General features: G+C 37.3%; 1 protein-coding gene and 1 pseudogene across 5 annotated transcripts in view; both read right to left on the bottom strand.

Moving 5' to 3' along the window:
• Positions 1–1,214: 1,214 nt before the first annotated feature.
• LOC149037007 (dipeptidyl peptidase 2-like) lies at positions 1,215–6,589 on the bottom strand (annotated as a pseudogene). Its single transcript, XR_016181368.1, has 9 exons — positions 6,536–6,589; positions 5,873–5,960; positions 5,227–5,323; positions 5,100–5,157; positions 3,793–4,096; positions 2,903–3,059; positions 2,128–2,192; positions 1,964–2,034; positions 1,215–1,478 (listed from the first exon to the last, which is right to left on the bottom strand). The product of XR_016181368.1 is annotated as a dipeptidyl peptidase 2-like (transcript).
• The window catches only part of LOC149037003 (uncharacterized), an 81,396-nt gene continuing 70,006 nt past the window's right edge, over positions 5,942–17,331 (bottom strand). For all 4 annotated transcript variants that reach the window (XM_089188295.1, XM_089188293.1, XM_089188292.1 and 1 more), the window contains 9 exons: positions 16,985–17,086; positions 16,273–16,374; positions 15,652–15,762; positions 14,654–14,764; positions 13,506–13,604; positions 8,746–13,008; positions 7,845–8,310; positions 6,536–6,673; positions 5,942–5,960 (listed from right to left, as the gene is read on the bottom strand). In XM_089188295.1, coding sequence (XP_089044421.1) covers positions 8,765–13,008; positions 13,506–13,604; positions 14,654–14,764; positions 15,652–15,762; positions 16,273–16,374; positions 16,985–17,086 — 4,769 coding nt within the window. In that variant the 3' untranslated portion in view covers positions 5,942–5,960; positions 6,536–6,673; positions 7,845–8,310; positions 8,746–8,764. The remainder of the gene's footprint in view (positions 5,961–6,535; positions 6,674–7,844; positions 8,311–8,745; positions 13,009–13,505; positions 13,605–14,653; positions 14,765–15,651; positions 15,763–16,272; positions 16,375–16,984; positions 17,087–17,331) is intronic.

The following is a 17,331-nucleotide window of genomic DNA, read 5'->3' as shown; positions in this document are numbered from 1 at the left end:
GCAATCAGCCGGCAAAAAGTTCCGTTGTACGTGTTGGCACTAAAGTTAACGTCAATAGCTTGCAGAGAAAAGGTATTTGTCTGTTTAGAAATTTTAAAAATTGTTTCATTTGTGTTTTTTTATTCTCCAGAAATGTTTGGCTTGTGTCAGTTAATTGCTCTGAAAGTTTGTACTTCCGGTAAAATGTAAATTACCTTTTTTCGGGTTCCGAACTAAAAAGTGAGAAATTTACAAGTCAAGTGAGAGCAACAAGAGTTCCATGGACTGATGGCGGCAGCCAGAGGCGCCTTTACAAGCTGACGTTCGATCTTACTCAATTAGAATTGTAAACCGCCTTGAGACAGTATGTGATATGTGCGGTATATAAATACACATTCATTCATTCATTCATTCCAACTAAAAAGAGTTTTTCAAATGAAGACATTCAATTATGACCCAAAGAAGAACAAATAACGCTCCCGGTCTTCCTTAGTGCTTTAAATTATTTGTTTAGTCGCAAACAGTTTTAGCAACGGTCTTTACTTTTTAGATCCACACGGTTCTTTTTAAACGGAAAACAAAAGCCGCAGTTATTTCGCGTCAATTGGCGTCACATTAATTTCACATCGGTTTGTCCTGAGGAACGCTTTGGGTTAGTTTTTTAACTGTCCGTGCCTTATTCGGGCAAAAAAATTAGGGTCTTTGTTTTTCGGTCTTGGTTTTGTAGATTTAGGGGGGCTTTTCTACAAAACGAAGACCCCTGTTCATTTCACATCGGTTGATGCTGAGGAACGCTTTGGGTTAGTTTTTTAACTGTCCGTGCCTTATTCGGGCAAAAAAATTAGGGTCTTCGTTTTTCGGTCTTCGTTTTGTAGATTTAGGGGGGCTTTTCTACAAAACGAAGACCCCTGTTAATTTCACATCGTTTGGTGCTGAGGAACGCTTTGGGTTAGTTTTTTAACTGTCCGTGCCTTATTCGGGCAAAAATATTAGGGTCTTCGTTTTTCGGTCTTCGTTTTTCGGTCTTCGTTTTTCGGTCTTCGTTTTTCGGTCTTCGTTTTTCGGTCTTCGGTCTTCGGTCTTCGGTCTTCGGTCTTCGGTCTTCGGTCTTCGGTCTTCGTTTTGTAGACACCCACACAAGGCCTTTGAATCTCATCCAAGTCTCATGTCTAGTCTCTGGCATGAAATCAATAAAATTCAAATTCCTTCATAAGGTCTAATTCGTAATTAGCATGTTTCGATGCTCCATGTAAATTTTATTTGAAGTTGTGCACCATAAACTGACTTTTCTTTGAAATGCTATTTCTTTTATACATCACAAAATAAGACAGGTCTGGCTATTATAATTGAATTGATGCATAAGAAAACATTATTAAGAAAACTGTAGTCATTGTCCATTGAGATTTATAATGTTGCTCTAATGTAAGAATTTTTGGATTAGTTCCAGTTCTTGTTTTCGTGCTTGTGTCACTGCTGGAGGGTCCAGTGGATTGGAAGCTCTGGATATCAAAATTAAATACATCAGTAATTAATAAAACTGAACTAGTAATAATTATCAGAAAACATTGTGAAAACCAGCTTGAAGCAGATGCTTTTCTTTTAAACCTACATAGCAATCTACCAAAGGAGATCAGGAACCACTGATAAAAGTTTATCCTTCAGGTAAAAATCTAATAATAAATTAATAATAAATCCAAAAAGAAACAAATTTAAAAATGAAGGTTGCACACCAGGAAGAATGAAGGAAATCTCCAAATAGGAATTTACCACACAATGTGCTCCAAGATCTCAGATAAAATTCTCTCAAACATAATCATATGTTTAGATATTGGCTAGAGTAGAGACATTGACCTTCTATCAGGAGGTAACTCATAGCTGACAATTTTCTTTATTCTCATTACCTGCCTGGCTTAACCTCTATAAGAAAAATGCAAGGAGAATTTTCATATTGATCAATTTGGTCACTGAAAAGGTTAAAACATACCTCAGATCAAGATGGTGAGCTCCACCTTTGACCAGAAGTGCCACCAGTGTTGGTGAGACATCTTCTAACACCTAAAATATAATAAATACATTTTAAATCCAACAACCATCTATGATTCCATCAATGATGGAAGCAACAAGAGCCTTCAAATACCATTAACTTACCCCAGCAGGTCTCCATGGATCCAGGTCACCATTGGAAAAAATAATATTAGAAGATGAAGATATATCTGAAAAACCATTTATTACAATAAAATGTTTTTTATTCTTACACTACAATTAGGACTTCTCTGACCATAAAACTAGAATAAGGAAGAGTTCACAGTGACTTAAACACTAACCAAGAAACTCAGGAAACTGTGGTCACTGAAATAAGTGTGAAATACTATTGTATCAAGGAAAATAAATACATCAAGCAATACATCAATTTTCAATACAGACAGGAATCCTAGTTTTAAGATTTGTTTTCAAGTCTCATCTGATTAGTCATCGCACATTCTGGACTTTTTTCAGGTGTTCTAATTTTGACAAAAATTCTGGATCACTTTAAAATCAAATACTGATATTGCTGCCATTCAGAAAGGAGTGGATCTATGAAAATGGGACTTGAAACAATAGTGTAACCCAATGCTTAGCATGATAGAGTTGAGATTAAAAGGTCTGGTTCAATCAAGCCCCGCTCAGCATCACAACCACATGCTGTGCACAACAACTGATTCACACTCATTCCTACCAGGAGTGCTTTTTGGTGGCAGTTGAGCTTACAAAGGAAACCATGTCAGGGAGAGTCAACAGCAATCCTCTAACATCCCATCCAGATGAGGTAGCAAAGCGATTGGTCAATTCTTTCCCTGTTTTTAGTAGCTGCCTTAATAAAATTATTCCTTTTCAATCTAACAAGACCTCTTACTATGTATTTCAATGTCTTAAGGAAACCAACCTTTCCCCCAGAACTGTATGTGTGCCCAGTTAGGTTGAGGTACCACACCCCATTTTTTCTGGCAGTATGTGGATATCATTTCTGGAGTCCATGGCAGAGGCGGAAACATGTCTGTCTTGTTGTTAGAACCAGCTGGAAGAGAAAGCTCAGCACAAACCTGAAAAGATAAAATAAAAATCTTATTTGACAACTTGAAAAAAACAAAAATTAATTCTTGAATAGTTCAGTGGACAGTCAAAGCTTGGATTATATGTGCCATTTGTTTCCTGAGCATTAGCAGGCAAGAAAGGTTCATTCTTTATAGAAAATGATTCAAGAAGGAAACTTCACATAAAATAATCACTTAAAAAATCTGGTAAGGTCATGTCAGCTCATGAGCCAGCCATTCTTTACATGCATATCCAATTATCTCATTGGCATGAAGTGTTAAGCAGTATTGAACATCTTCACTTGCTGTGATGCTTGTCCATAACAGGGTTACCCCTCCAGCATTTCACCTGGTTTCCCAGAAAGTACCCATGCATCCCTGGACAGAAAGAGATCCTGAATACATGAAGCCTCTTACACTACACAGTGATTCCATCAGAGTTTGAACTGGGAGCTTTAGAGATGGAGCACAGCACACATAATACTTAGCCAATGATCCTAACTAGTTCCTTTATCCCATGGAAACCATGGTTAACCCTGTACGCCCTAACATCATTATGAATATTCTCCATACTGTTCTCCATACATTTCCTAGGTTCTAACAAGGAGAATTTGTAAAACTGTTAAGAGCTTCGTTAGTTGCTGATCATTTCTGTTATTCTCCTAGCTTAAACATTTGATTCAAGGGATAGATTGTAAAGAGAAATTAGAGCTGTGGACAAGTAGGATATGCAACCCATTACCTGATAGTCCCATGCAAGGCTGTCTGGACCCAGGCCACACCCAGTAGGGTCTGCACATTCAATGTACTATGTATCTGGATCAAGACAAGTCAGTGTACCATTAGTGCCATTGTATACTAAAGCTGTGACCTCAGCCAGACCTTCAACCTTGGATGACGCACTTGCCATCATTTTACATGCCAAGTTCACAGGATGCCCAGGAAGTGGGCCCAGGAAGTGGAGCCAGGAAGTCTGTTGGGTAAGGATAATCACCCATGGCTAGGGTTGTGAAAGAATTGCGGATCCAGCCTAACATGCGAGGGATCTAAAATGAAAACAAAAAATAAATAATTGGTGAAACAATATATGGAAGAGGGTCAGAAGGGAAGACATACAGCAAGAGTTAGGGAGACAGTTGAGCACCAATAATAAGAATAATGACATTAATTAAAATCACATAATAATAATAATAATAATATTAATAACAAAAATAGTACTACTACTACCTACTATTACTAATAATGATAATAAACAGCAACAATAACAACAATACTGGAATTCAGCAAAGGCACATCTACAAGGAAGCCCTAAATTCTATGTTTTTCAGGTAAAATGTTTTACAAAAATCAAGCACAAACTCAAGCCACATGCTCAAACTCACAAAATCAAACCATGTGTGACACCAGACTCAGAGATATCAGGAGGAAATGGAAGAGTAACTGGGTGAGAGAGGGAGGGAAACATAACCAAAGTGAGAGGAGTAAAGTAGCTCTAGTCTAGAAGAATGACCAAGATATCCGACCAGCCCATGCCCAGACCTCTGCTGTATCAGAGCACGCCAACAACACTGGACACCAACTGCTTTGGAGAGAGACCTAGGACTTTACCCTAACAACATCAACAGGAACAGTAGAATACAAAATCCTGAAGTGTGGATGCCCATTATAAAAAAACAAACAAACAAAAAAACACTACAACTGGAGAGCCATATGGCAGCAGACCACCAAGGGAACAACTCACTAACATCAAGGATTGAAACGCGCCAATCACGGCAGTGGAAAAAAACAACCAATTACAGCGGTGCATCTTGCTTTATAAAAAGACCCTAATCCAGTTGACCTTATCACCTGATGAAGACTAGTAGTATGCAGTCAAAACATCCTGATCCACATCATAAGTGATCACATTGAGAGACAAATGATAATACTTTATTATTATAGCAATGATGTAGTAAATAGGCTAACAGATAGTTACAGTGTAATAATAAAATCCTGCTTCCTATGACAAGTGTTATCATAGTTTTTGAGTGATGACCAAATAATCGTTACCTGTTCTGTTAACTTTAGCGATTTGCAGAGTTTAAATATTTTTGAGAGTTCAGCAAGTCTTATAAAACGAAGAAAGAATTTCAAATAAATTCAAACTGAAATAAAACTCCAAACCAGTTTCACTCACAGAGAATTATTGATCTCCAAGTAGAGAACATCAAGAACATCATGAACCATCATTCGTACATGCCATAATGTAGGATGTAACCAGCCCCTTGTCATATCTACCCATATGAATGACAGTCACTCACTCAGACAGCTTGTTCAAAAGGAGTCTGATTCACTTACGTAATGCACTCCTTAATACTAACCCTTTACACCCTAACATCAGTAAGAATATTCTCCATACTGTTCTCTATACATTTCCTGAAGCACTGACAAGGAGAATTTGTTTAAAAGTCAAGAGCTTTATAAGTAAGCAGTCATTTCCTTGATTCCTGTGACCTTAATGTTTTATTCAGGGGTGATATAATTGTAAGGAGAAATTAGAATCTGGTCGCTCTTAGGCACACTCATCCCTTACAATGGGATTATTAACTGTTCCCCAGTCCCCTGCCTAATACCAACATTCCACCTTTCCAACCTGCAACTTACAGCAAAAGATGTAAACCCCTTCATTTTCAAGATTTGACAAGTATTTCTCCTCTTGAGTTCCTACTCATTTTCTTTTAAATTGTTAAGAGAATTTAATATTAGGATAACACAATTGAAAAACCTATTTTCTGGTTTTTGCATTGTACATTTGATTAATTGAGGGTCATGATTCATTTTACCTTCTGCACCTTGAGTTTTCAGCATCTCAATCATTTCAAAAGCTGTAATAACATAATCTGGACAATTGGCATCAGCCATTAAAAAGTCCTTGGAAATAAATGACATAATTATATTAATTGATTAATTATAAAGTCTGGCCATGTTGCAATAATTTTGTAGTTATTGTTGATAGTTTTTCTTTTGTTGATATCATTAAAAAACAAACAGATATTTTGGATATTATCCAATAGGAGCAATAATGTCTAGAATTGAATCAGATAACAACTTGCTTTTCATTGTCCTCAATTACATTTCTCAGAAATGAGAAAAATTACTCCGAATCCCTCAAATCTTTCACTATTGACAAATTCTGACCTTTAACTCCCAGATCTCATCATTAATTCTCCTTACTATATGCTATACAATTCTTATGATGTTACTTTGGAGAATTTCGTATTGGATCAACTAATGATCTCATTTGACATTTTTCTTCAGTCTCATCACTTGTCTGCTTGATGTTGTAAGGAGATATTTCGTCTTGGTCACTCGTGACATGGGAGTTTAATGTTTAGTGAATTAATTGTTTCCCTGATGTTATGGAGAGAACAACTAATTATCAACCTGAACAAGAGAAAAAGCTGAAGAGGTTGAAACATCAAAAAGAAAAGAAAAATTACCATTACCTTTGTCACTGCAGTGAAGAAAAAGTCTCTTTCACTTCCACAGAAATTGGTCATGTAAATTGAAGCACTGGCTGCCAACCAACATCTATCACATTTGGATATTTATACCCCATGTAAGCACTCAGCATTCCACCATAACTGAAAAACAATCAAGGAAAGTTTAATGATGCAGAATATTTCATTACACTAAATTTAACAAGTCTCAATTCAATCCCTCTTCTTGGTCTCAAAGCAGGGAAGCATACAAATATTCACATTTTGTATGGAAACATACTGGAATCTTGTTATTGGCAAAGAGTTTAGACTCCTTGCCCAGAAGAGATCACAATGCAATTTCTCTTTACAATATCAATACAATATTGAGATCTTGGATGTGAAAAGGTTAAAAATCTGTTTGCATAGTTCCACTGGAAGATCCATCAAAAGATGGAAACAAATATGGAAACAAAGAATTCACTTAACTATGTAGCCTTGGTCAATCGAACTTAAAACTTTGCAGTTTCAGCATACAGCTTTAAAATGCTTGAGAAATTTCTTTTCTTACTGTTTTTCTTGACTACATATGCTGATTAAAACTCATCTGCACTAAACATTAACAACTCAAATAGAAAATGGGTTTCATAAAAAGGGTCTTCAGTTAAAATTCTCTTTTAACCATGTTAAATAAAACATGATCTTTAGTTTGTGACCTAACTTGAGTAAAGAGATCATATCATGAATATCAATGCAAGAACAATCAAACGCCATTAATACAAGTGTATCTTCAACCGGAGTTTCAACCAAGCACATGACACTCACTGGATACCTGAGTGCATGTAACAAGACATTTAGTAAATAGCAGTAGCTATTACACCTTTCTTTCTAAAAGATGAGTCAATTAAGGTAGAAAGGTCTTTCTCAAAGTCTCTCCTCTAACTGAATTGTACAGCCACTTGGCCATGAAAGGTCTGGGTACTAGACTAGGCATTTCCTATTTTATCAAATCAGAAAAATGAGGTGAAGTATGCTTAGCACACAAAGCCTGGGTGTTTTTCTCTGATACTGATTACCACTGTGCTATCAAATAAATGAAGTATCAGTTGAATTTTTCTTACTTTTCAATCCTAGAAAATTGACTAAAGTTAATGAAAAAAAAGTATAAGCAGTCCACAGTCCTTTTTCTTCCTTTTTCCAGGCTTTGTAGTTAAGTATTTTGATTTTGACAGATATCTACTATCCTACTATTGGGAGAGCTCAACAGTATTTGTCACAGAGAAGGGGCTTGCATAAAGTTCCTTCTTTCAAGAAATGTGATGTAATTACAACTTACATGGCAAGGTTGAAAGAGAACATATCAACAAGATTCCCTTCCCTACCACTTCTTCAAGCCATTTCAATCTTTCATTGCAATTTCTCCCTGCAAAGGAAGCCACTGATTTCAAGAGCTACAGGGTGAACCATATAGCCACACTTGGAGACCACATTGGTGCCACAGATTAGGTAGAGGTTGAAGCCCTTAAGTCTGAGTGAGAACACCTCAAGTTCGTTGCACAGGATTCCCAAAGCCAGGGAATACTCCAACTGAGTGGTTGCTAACCAAGATATGCAGCATTTCATCACTCAAAGTAATGTTTCCAAACCTGGTGAAGTTGTCTGCTGTAGCCCAGAGCCTGTCTGTGACTAATGCCTGGCCAGAAAGAGGCGCAAGCGATTTGAAGTGGATAAAGACAAGGCTTCAAAATTCATTGAAAGATGACATGCTTGACTCCTTGTTACAAATTTCCATCAGTGGGCCCCTGTATCAAAAGCAAAAGATGTAATAGAACAAGCAGTTAGACTCAGTTGCCAATTATCAATTCACACCCGCCAATGCAGAATTCCGCAAAAATGACAACTTGCCAACTTTGAGACAAGGCAAAACCACTTGACACTTAACACCATGTTCTTCGCTAATTTCATAACAATGTCTAATAACTGTTTTTGCCCTATTTTATTTTCATTACTTTTTGATTGAGAGAGTTAAAAAAATGAGCCTCAGAGTGCATTTCCGAGGGTCTAATTTTTAAAACATTTTCTGGGGGAGCATGCCCCCGGACCCCCCTAGGGGCTCAGGCCCTACGGGCCTTCGTTCACACCCTTTGGCCATGTATAGACCTTGGGTTTTTACACCTGCTTCTTAAACCTGAATGAGCTCTCTCCACTAATTTATCAAAGTGGAATCAACTACTTACACTGATCTACCAAATGTCTTTACACTAAAATACTTTCACTCTTTTCATTTCCTTCACCAAAGATATTTACTTCAAGGCTAATTGCAGTTGATGACATGTTTGTTACCAAAGCATCAACCATTCCATGTACCCAGTCTTCATACAAGTTATTCCAGTTACTGAGTGTAAGGTTCAGGGTAACAACTGATGTGTTCTTTGCCAGACCATCAGCCAGATCACGTGTCCACTCTCCTCTCATTTCACTGTAATTGTTGAATGTAAGGCTCAGCGTAGTCAATGACGTGTTTTTCCCCAAACCATCACCCAGACCACGTGTCCACGCTTCTCCCATATCACCGTAATAATTGTTGACTGTAAGGCTCAGTGTAGTCAATGACGTGTTTTTCCCCAAACCATCACCCAGACCACGTGTCCACGCTTCTCCCATATCACCGTAATAATTGTTGACTGTAAGGCTCAGTGTAGTCAATGACGTGTTTTTCCCCAAACCATCACCCAGAAAACCTGTAAAATCTCCTATCATGTAACAGTAATTGTTGAATGTAAGGCTCAGTGTAGTCAATGACGTGTTTTTCCCCAAACCATCACCCAGACCACGTGTCCACGCTTCTCCCATATCACTGTAATTGTTGACTGTAAGGCTCAGTGTAGTCAATGACGTGTTTTTCCCCAAACCATCACCCAGACCACGTGTCCACGCTTCTCCCATATCACCGTAATAATTGTTGACTGTAAGGCTCAGTGTAGTCAATGACGTGTTTTTCCCCAAACCATCACCCAGAAAACCTGTAAAATCTCCTATCATGTAACAGTAATTGTTGAATGTAAGGCTCAGTGTAGTCAATGACGTGTTTTTCCCCAAACCATCACCCAGACCACGTGTCCACGCTTCTCCCATATCACTGTAATTGTTGACTGTAAGGCTCAGTGTAGTCAATGACGTGTTTTTCCCCAAACCATCACCCAGAACACCTGTAAAATCTCCTATCATGTAACAGTAATTGTTGAATGTAAGGCTCAGCGTAGTCAATGACGTGTTTTTCCCCAAACCATCACCCAGAACACCTGTCAAATCTCCTCCCATATCACTGTAATTATTGTTGACTGTAAGGCTCAGCGTAGTCAATGACGTGTTTTTCCCCAAACCATCACCCAGAACACCTGTAAAATCTCCTCCCATATCACTGTAATTGTTGACTGTAAGGCTCAGCGTAGTCAATGACGTGTTTTTCCCCAAACCATCACCCAGAACACCTGTAAAATCTCCTCCCATATCACTGTAATTGTTGACTGTAAGGCTCAGCGTAGTCAATGACGTGTTTTTCCCCAAACCATCACCCAGAACACATGTCCACTCTCCTCTCATTTCACTGTAATTGTTGATCTTAAAAGCATCTATGTTTGCAAGTAAGTAAATGTTATTGAATACAAGGTTCAATGTAGTTACACACTCATTTTTTGCCAAACCCTCAAAGAGGTTGCATTTCCAGTCTTCACTGATGTTGCCAGGATTGTTTATGCTCACATTAAGCTTTGTTACACAACCATCCTTAACTTTGGCAAATACAGGTGTAATTGGTGAAGAATCATCTGTAGATAAACAAACCTCTCTGCAAATCTTGTTGCCTGAATTAAAGGAATGAACATTAAACGCAAAAAAATATATCTGGTTGCTCGATAGCCTTTGAAGAGTTTTCTTTCCGTCTCCCATCACCTCCCCCCGAATGTCAATACTCAAGTAAGACAGGGCGTCAAGTTTGTTAAAATGCCTAAAAAGACAGTCAGCAACGCTATCAGTTATTCTTCCGTTCATATTCAAATTGACACATGAAGCCGATGAAGCTATGAGGAGTTTACATAGATCAGTTGCTCCACTGCAATCTAACTCTCCCCAAATGTTGACAGTTACTGAATGTAGTTTTGAAGCTGAAATGTTTTCTTTCAGGACAGGGCAAAGGAAAGCTACCTGTGAATTTCCAACCATGCCAGTAGTATCTGGATACACTGTAAAGGATGTGGTTGACTTTATTGCAGACTGTAGAGTCCCACAAATATTTTCCCAATTTGTAGGAAGCTCACCAAACACTTTTAATTGCAGAGACTCCAGAGACCTGTTTCCTAAAAAGCCTTCTTTTAACACACTCAAACCACTGTGGCTGAGTTTTCCACAAAAAATGAGTGCAAGGGACTTTAGAGAAGAATTTGCCACAAGTCCTTCACTAACAGAAGTTGCTAATGAATCATGCATTTTTCCACCAACAGCAAGGCTTTGAGATGTAAGTGATCTGTTCAATAAAATCTTTCTTAAAAGTTCTGCTTCAGTTTCCGTCCATGGACCAAAAGTCTTGAGTACAATGGAAGTCAGTGGCGTATCAGCAGATAGTCCCTTGTCAAGTATGGCAACATATTCCTCTAAAAACTTACAAGGCAGTTGAAAAGTTATGGTTGTCAAGGTCTTATTTGCAGCCAAGCTGTCACTGATAGCACCAACTTCTACTGAGGAAATATTGGAACAAGTAACCTCAAGAGTAAAGGAGTATGCAGTTGAGTCCACTCTGAGTACTCTACACAAAAGAGTTGCAATCTCCTCTATCATAAACCTAACGGAAAAGGAAAGCGTTTGTAGACTTGTGTTGAACGCCACGAAATCAGCTAGTAGGTCATTATTTACATTGGCCGGAACATTAACAAAAACACTTCTTATTGCTAGATGAACAGGAGGCTGTAACTGCAAAGAACTTGTGCAGGCATTCAAAATAATGAACCACTCTGTTGTTATTTCCTCATCTGATAAGTCAATAGTTACGGTCTGTGGAAACGGAATAGAGGAACAAAGAACCATCGCCACTTGTTCATAATTTCTACTCTCATGGAAACATTCATGAAAGAAAGTGGCCTCTTCCTCATGGCACTTGCACCAGTCCCAGTTTTTATCCTTTAGCTTCTTGCCAATCTGTTTAAAAAGAAGACCCGCTTCCCCACCCAGAATACCTGACATAAAGACAAACACTTGTCTGTACCTCTCTACCAAATCCCTCCTAAAGTTCAACTCAGAAAAATCAACCATTTGTTTCAATAGCATATGTGCTAGATAAAATGCAGCCAAATACTCTTGAAATGTCTTGTGAAAGAAGAAATATTCATGCTGAGGGTTAATCTTCCTTAAGCTGGCTTCCTTGAACACAAGACCAAGTTTGCGAGCTGCAAGACTCTCATGTCTAGATTCAAATTCTCCCAACTCTTCTTCACGAAAAGAAAATCGATTGTCTTTCAAGCATCTCCAAGCTAACTCTCCAAGAACTAGCAAACTGTCTTCAAAGTGTCTCATTAGAGCTTTGTCACCAGCAGGGGTCTCCAGATTATGCCTGCCACAATATCTCTGTAAAATGCAACAAACAATTATCTGGTAAAGTTCAGTGCGATGAGATGGCAGTTCTCCCTTGTGGTCCTCAAACACAATGCAAAGGAGTGACAAATTCAGTGGATTGTTCCATAGTGCATCAAGGAAAGTGTTTGTTTGTATTTCTGTGATGAGCCTCTCTCCATTCAACTTATTCTCAGCACCTGTATTCTTGAAATGCTTCCTTACGTAATTAAAAGCATCTTCTCTTGTAAAGCCTTCAATTTGTAAAAGCATATCAAAGTTCACCTTTTTCCGCACAACAATTCCTTTTTCCTGGCGTGAAGTGGCTAAGACATAGCAAAATGGAAAAATCTTTTTTTTAAGCAATTTATCCACACAATTTTCTGACATCTTAGGTAGCTCATCAAGACCATCCAGAATTATTAAAACTTTTTTTTGGTAATGGAAATCTTCAATATAATCAATAAAATCTTTCTTGATAGCTTCTGCATTCGTCTTGCTTTCAGGTAAAAGTTGTGTATCAATGGCCTCTATTATGTCTCCATGAATATCACGGCATTTGAGCAGTAAAACTACTTCAAATTGAGGAAAGGAGTCAAGCTTTGAAGTTGCCTTATTAGCCCAATCATGGGCAATTTTAAGACAGAAAGTTGTCTTGCCCATTCCGGGACTCCCTTCTACAAGTACAATGATGTCATCTCCATTTTTAAAAATTTCAGACACGTTCACTTCAGTGTTTTCTAACCGAAAATCTCGTTTTCTTCTTTGCAAAATTTTCAATCTTGTGTAGACATCTTCCAAAGGCAACTGAATGGTGTTATCCCAGAAGAGTGGTTTCAACTGAGATCGTCTTTTGTACTCTTTTTTCAGGAGTGGGTAAACAAAAGCACGGAAGTTACCTAAAAACCGAAGAAGAAATTTCCTTAAACAACTCTTACCTAAAGCATGTCAAGTCCTTGTATGTTTGAAAATTTAAAAGAACATTTATAACTTCTAAGAATCAAGAGTAAGGCTTCACCATGCATGAGAATGATATTCTCCATAAAACGTTTTTTTTTCTACAGCCATTTAAAAATCAAGATTTACGAATCCTTCCCTAGAGACTCTGAGAAGGACTATAAGACGGAGCACTCCAGTCAGGAGAAAAGTGAACAATTTGAACCTAGGAGTAACAGTTGTGAATTGTAAAAATAAGTGTGCAGATGATCTGGCAATGTTCTTGTGACAGTCAAAGAGACTGACAAACAAACATAAATTTAGATCTGGGGGGAAAACCTGAGCCCTATTCGAGCTAATGATTTACAGTAGTAACTCCTGGTACAGCAAGTTCACTATAATTACCATAAATCACTGATTATTGATCACAGAAATAACTGTAAGTAGCACTATAACAGACCTCTCTGGTATGTAAGCTCTAGCTGGATTGAGGTGGTGGCAGGAGTTGAATACTGATTCTGTTGCACAAATTGAGGTGACAAACCATGACTAAAAGAACCTTTAGAAGAGAGAAAAACAGTAACAAGTAACACTTGCAAATTAGTTATCATAGGTAATTATTAATACTGTACCAATACAAACTATTAATTTTCAGTATCACCTGAATGATTGTAATAAATACTCAAAAGATTTTTTAGGGCCAATTGTTATCAAAGTTTCAGGTAAAGACTTAACAGGTGCTAGTTGACGGTTATTTTGCAAAGGTGAAATGCATATCGTTGAATAATAACCTACACAAAGTCAAGGGGGTTATTCAACAATGTTCACTGAGCCTGAGGCAAGTAATTGTTTCAATATAATTTCTTGGGTGCTTTCTAATTCTGTTTTAATAATTTATTTATGTAAATAAAGAAATCATGGAACATATTTTGTTGCAATTGTGTTGATTACTCATATCAAGATATATAGGCAGTTTTAACAGGTTTATTTAATTCAATCAACAAAAACTTCAAATCTTACTTTTCAAAAAGCCAAACTTATCAGCACCTTTTGTGCTTTTCATAAATGAATTTTCTTCCATCGCATTCACAAAGTGTGGGGCAGCCATTTTGAAATTTAGTGACACTGTTATAATCCCCTCCACCAAGGTGATTATAGGCAGATATGATGCAATTCTCAAGCAATCAGAACATGAGTATCTCTACAATCAGTGGAGCAATGATACTAATATATGAATATCTTGATCCAGTATCAAATTCTCCAAACCATCACCATGAGCAGAAGTGAAAATAAAGCTTAGAAGGAGAAAAAATAATGGCTCGTAAAGGAGCTGAACCCTTGACTGCCGTGATTCTGTTGCAGTGCTCTACCAACTGAGCTAACATTAACCAACTGGTTAACAAGCCAACCCATGTTTTGTTCTTTTGTGTTTGCTACATACATGTGATGGTCACCTGATGCAGTTGTCTGTTTTTTAACAGGACATAAGGTGTAAAAAAAAAAGTTAAAAATTTTTAAACTATTGTCAAACCTGACCACTTTTTTAAGACCAAAACAGTCATTCCATTGAACAAAAGATCTCTTACTCAGCTCTGCAGGTCTACTCACTTTGAGTGTGACTTCCCCAGTGAATGGGGTCTTCATTTCTAGCAATGTCTGAAGCTGAAGGAGACTGACTGCGCCCCGGCAACAAATGAGGTAAACCATACCCTAAAGAACCTTGTGGAAAGAAAAAAAAATCAGTATAAATAATCACTGTTTAAGTATATATACTGTGTTTGTATCCAGTTATTGCAGCAAAGTATCCACTACAAAGACATTCACAAATAGCAGCAATTACAAATTATAAAATCACCTGTAAAATTTACGTTATTAGTTTCATATGCCAAAATCAATTAGTAGTCCCTGTTAAATGTTTGTAAGCAGCACTCACACATTGACCTCTTCTCTGATCAAGTACTCATTAATTATACCAGCTACATAAAATGGTTACTTAGTGTTTACCACAAACCAATGAGGCAAGCAGTTTGATTAGCTACAAAAATGTATTGCTTGGTTAACAAATAGAGAAGCCTTCACTGTGCTCTGTTCTTTTGTAAAGCACGCAGGAAGTGGCTAGTGCACAAAAGAGTAAGGAAAAACTTGAGACTTGGTCGAGTGTTTCTCCCCGCTTCTTAAGTGGGGAGACTTCTTTAATTTTTATTGCTGTACATAAGCTTGCAATCTAACTGAGCATGAAAACTTTCAAAACTCAGACTGTCCATTTTGTTTACTCTTTAAGGATTTTTGACTCTGCTCATGTTATGATATTGTACATTACAGCCCTTGGTAGAATTTTGCAGATGGCCAGACAGTTTTAGCTCAGCTCTATGTTTTATACTCTGATAGAACACATTCTTTCATCCAGTGACAGCCTGCATTATATCTGAACTTTATTATAAACTAATTTATAAATATACCACTATGCAACACTACATCTTACTTTTAAAAAGACAATAAATGACACAAAGTTGACTCAGAGGAGAAGCCAATAAGAAGCTAATTATCAGTCATTTTTATTGTGTGTTATTCTAAAATAAAGTTGACCACAAATTTTCTAAGCTTACTCTGGGGATATGTTTGACTTCCTTGATAATTAGAATTAACAAAGGCTGCAGGAAGATTCCCCTGACTATAATCCACAGCTACAGGAGCAGGTGAGTCAGAGCTCAAGGAACCTTTCAAAGTAAAAGTAAACCAAAAGTTTAATCCACAACTGCTCAGTGAAATGGAATACCTTATAATGAAACTCCTTGCAAAGTGTTAAGTGAAATTATCTACTTTAAGCAATGTAGAGAGTCAATAGCCTTCAGGTGTATACCTCTTTTCAGTGATAAAAATAATAACAATGATAATAATAATTACATGTATAATTATTTTTGCTATCATTATCATCATTAACCACTTTATGCAATGTAAAGAGTCACTAAGGTATACCTCTTTTCAGTGAGTAGCTTTAAGGAAATTTTATTAGAGGAAACTGTAATACCTAAATGGCACCTACTTCTCAAAGTACTACCATGTTAGCAAGCAAAGCAAAGAAGCGAAAGAATAACTAGCCTAAGGACTACAGAACCCAGTCAAAATGCAATAGCCTTACAAGCTCCCAACATACAGTTTCTACCAATTGCTAAACAATATCATCTTCACTTTTTGGTAAACAATTCCCTTTTACTTTCCCATCTTACCATGAGGATGACTTCTCTGATAAACAAGTCCTCTGCAATATGTTGAACTAGCCCCAGCAAATGAATTTTGATCATGCTCAGTAGATGGATGTCTGTTCTGTCCTGATATGGATAAGATACCAAACATACCAATTAGACACTTTGGGGTTAAAATAAGATGCAGTTAAATCCTGATGCCTCAAACCATCACTTCCTAACCCTAACCCTGTACATTTACTGCAATTTTACCCTCACTAAATCAAACCTGCAATAACTCAAACCTCTCATTAACTTGAAGCCATGTTAGTTTCCCTAAGGTCATTCCTTCTCTACATATTTTTACACTCCATAACTTGAACCATGTCAAGTTGCTTGCCTGACATCAAAGCAAACAGTTAACTGCAGTCCAAAACATTTATGTTGCCTGATTCCTGCAGTAATTTAGTGTTCCATTTTCACTTGACTTCTCTGTAATTAAATTCACCTAAAATGTGTGCTGTATGAATAGATGAAATAATTAACATCCCTTTTCCCTTATTATCAATTCAATTGCTTCTCAAACTGCTACCATGTCAGCCAGCAAGGCAAAGAAGCAAAAGAGTAACTAGGACTACAAAACTCAGTCAAACTGCAATAGTCTAACAAGCTCCCAACATACAGTGGCTGCCAACTGCTAAACAATATCATCCTCACTGTTCAGTAAAAAAAATCCCCATTTACTTTCCCATCTTACCATGAGGATGACCTCTTTGATGAACAAGTCCTCTGTAATATGTTGAACTGGCCCCAGCAAATGAGTTTTGATCATGCTCAGTAGACGGATTTCTGTTCTGTCCTGATATGAATAAGATACCAAACATACCAATTAGACACTTTGAGGTTAAAGTCCCTCCTGGATAACCTTCATACATTTACTACAATTTTATCCTTGGTAACTTAAATCCTCAATTACTTGAATTTTCCATTAACTTGAAGAAACTTTTGTTTTCCAGCTGTCAGGTCATACTCTATATATTTTTACACTCCAAAACTCAAACCACATTAAGCCACTTGTGTCACATCAAAACAAACAGTAAACAG

The sequence above is a fragment of the Pocillopora damicornis genome, chromosome 11 (genome assembly GCF_964200805.1).
Source record: "Pocillopora damicornis chromosome 11, jaPocDami1.2, whole genome shotgun sequence".
NCBI classification, from domain to species: domain Eukaryota; kingdom Metazoa; phylum Cnidaria; class Anthozoa; order Scleractinia; family Pocilloporidae; genus Pocillopora; species Pocillopora damicornis.
Note: the sequence above shows the minus strand (reverse complement) of the source record. Positions and strands in the feature narration are given on the sequence as shown.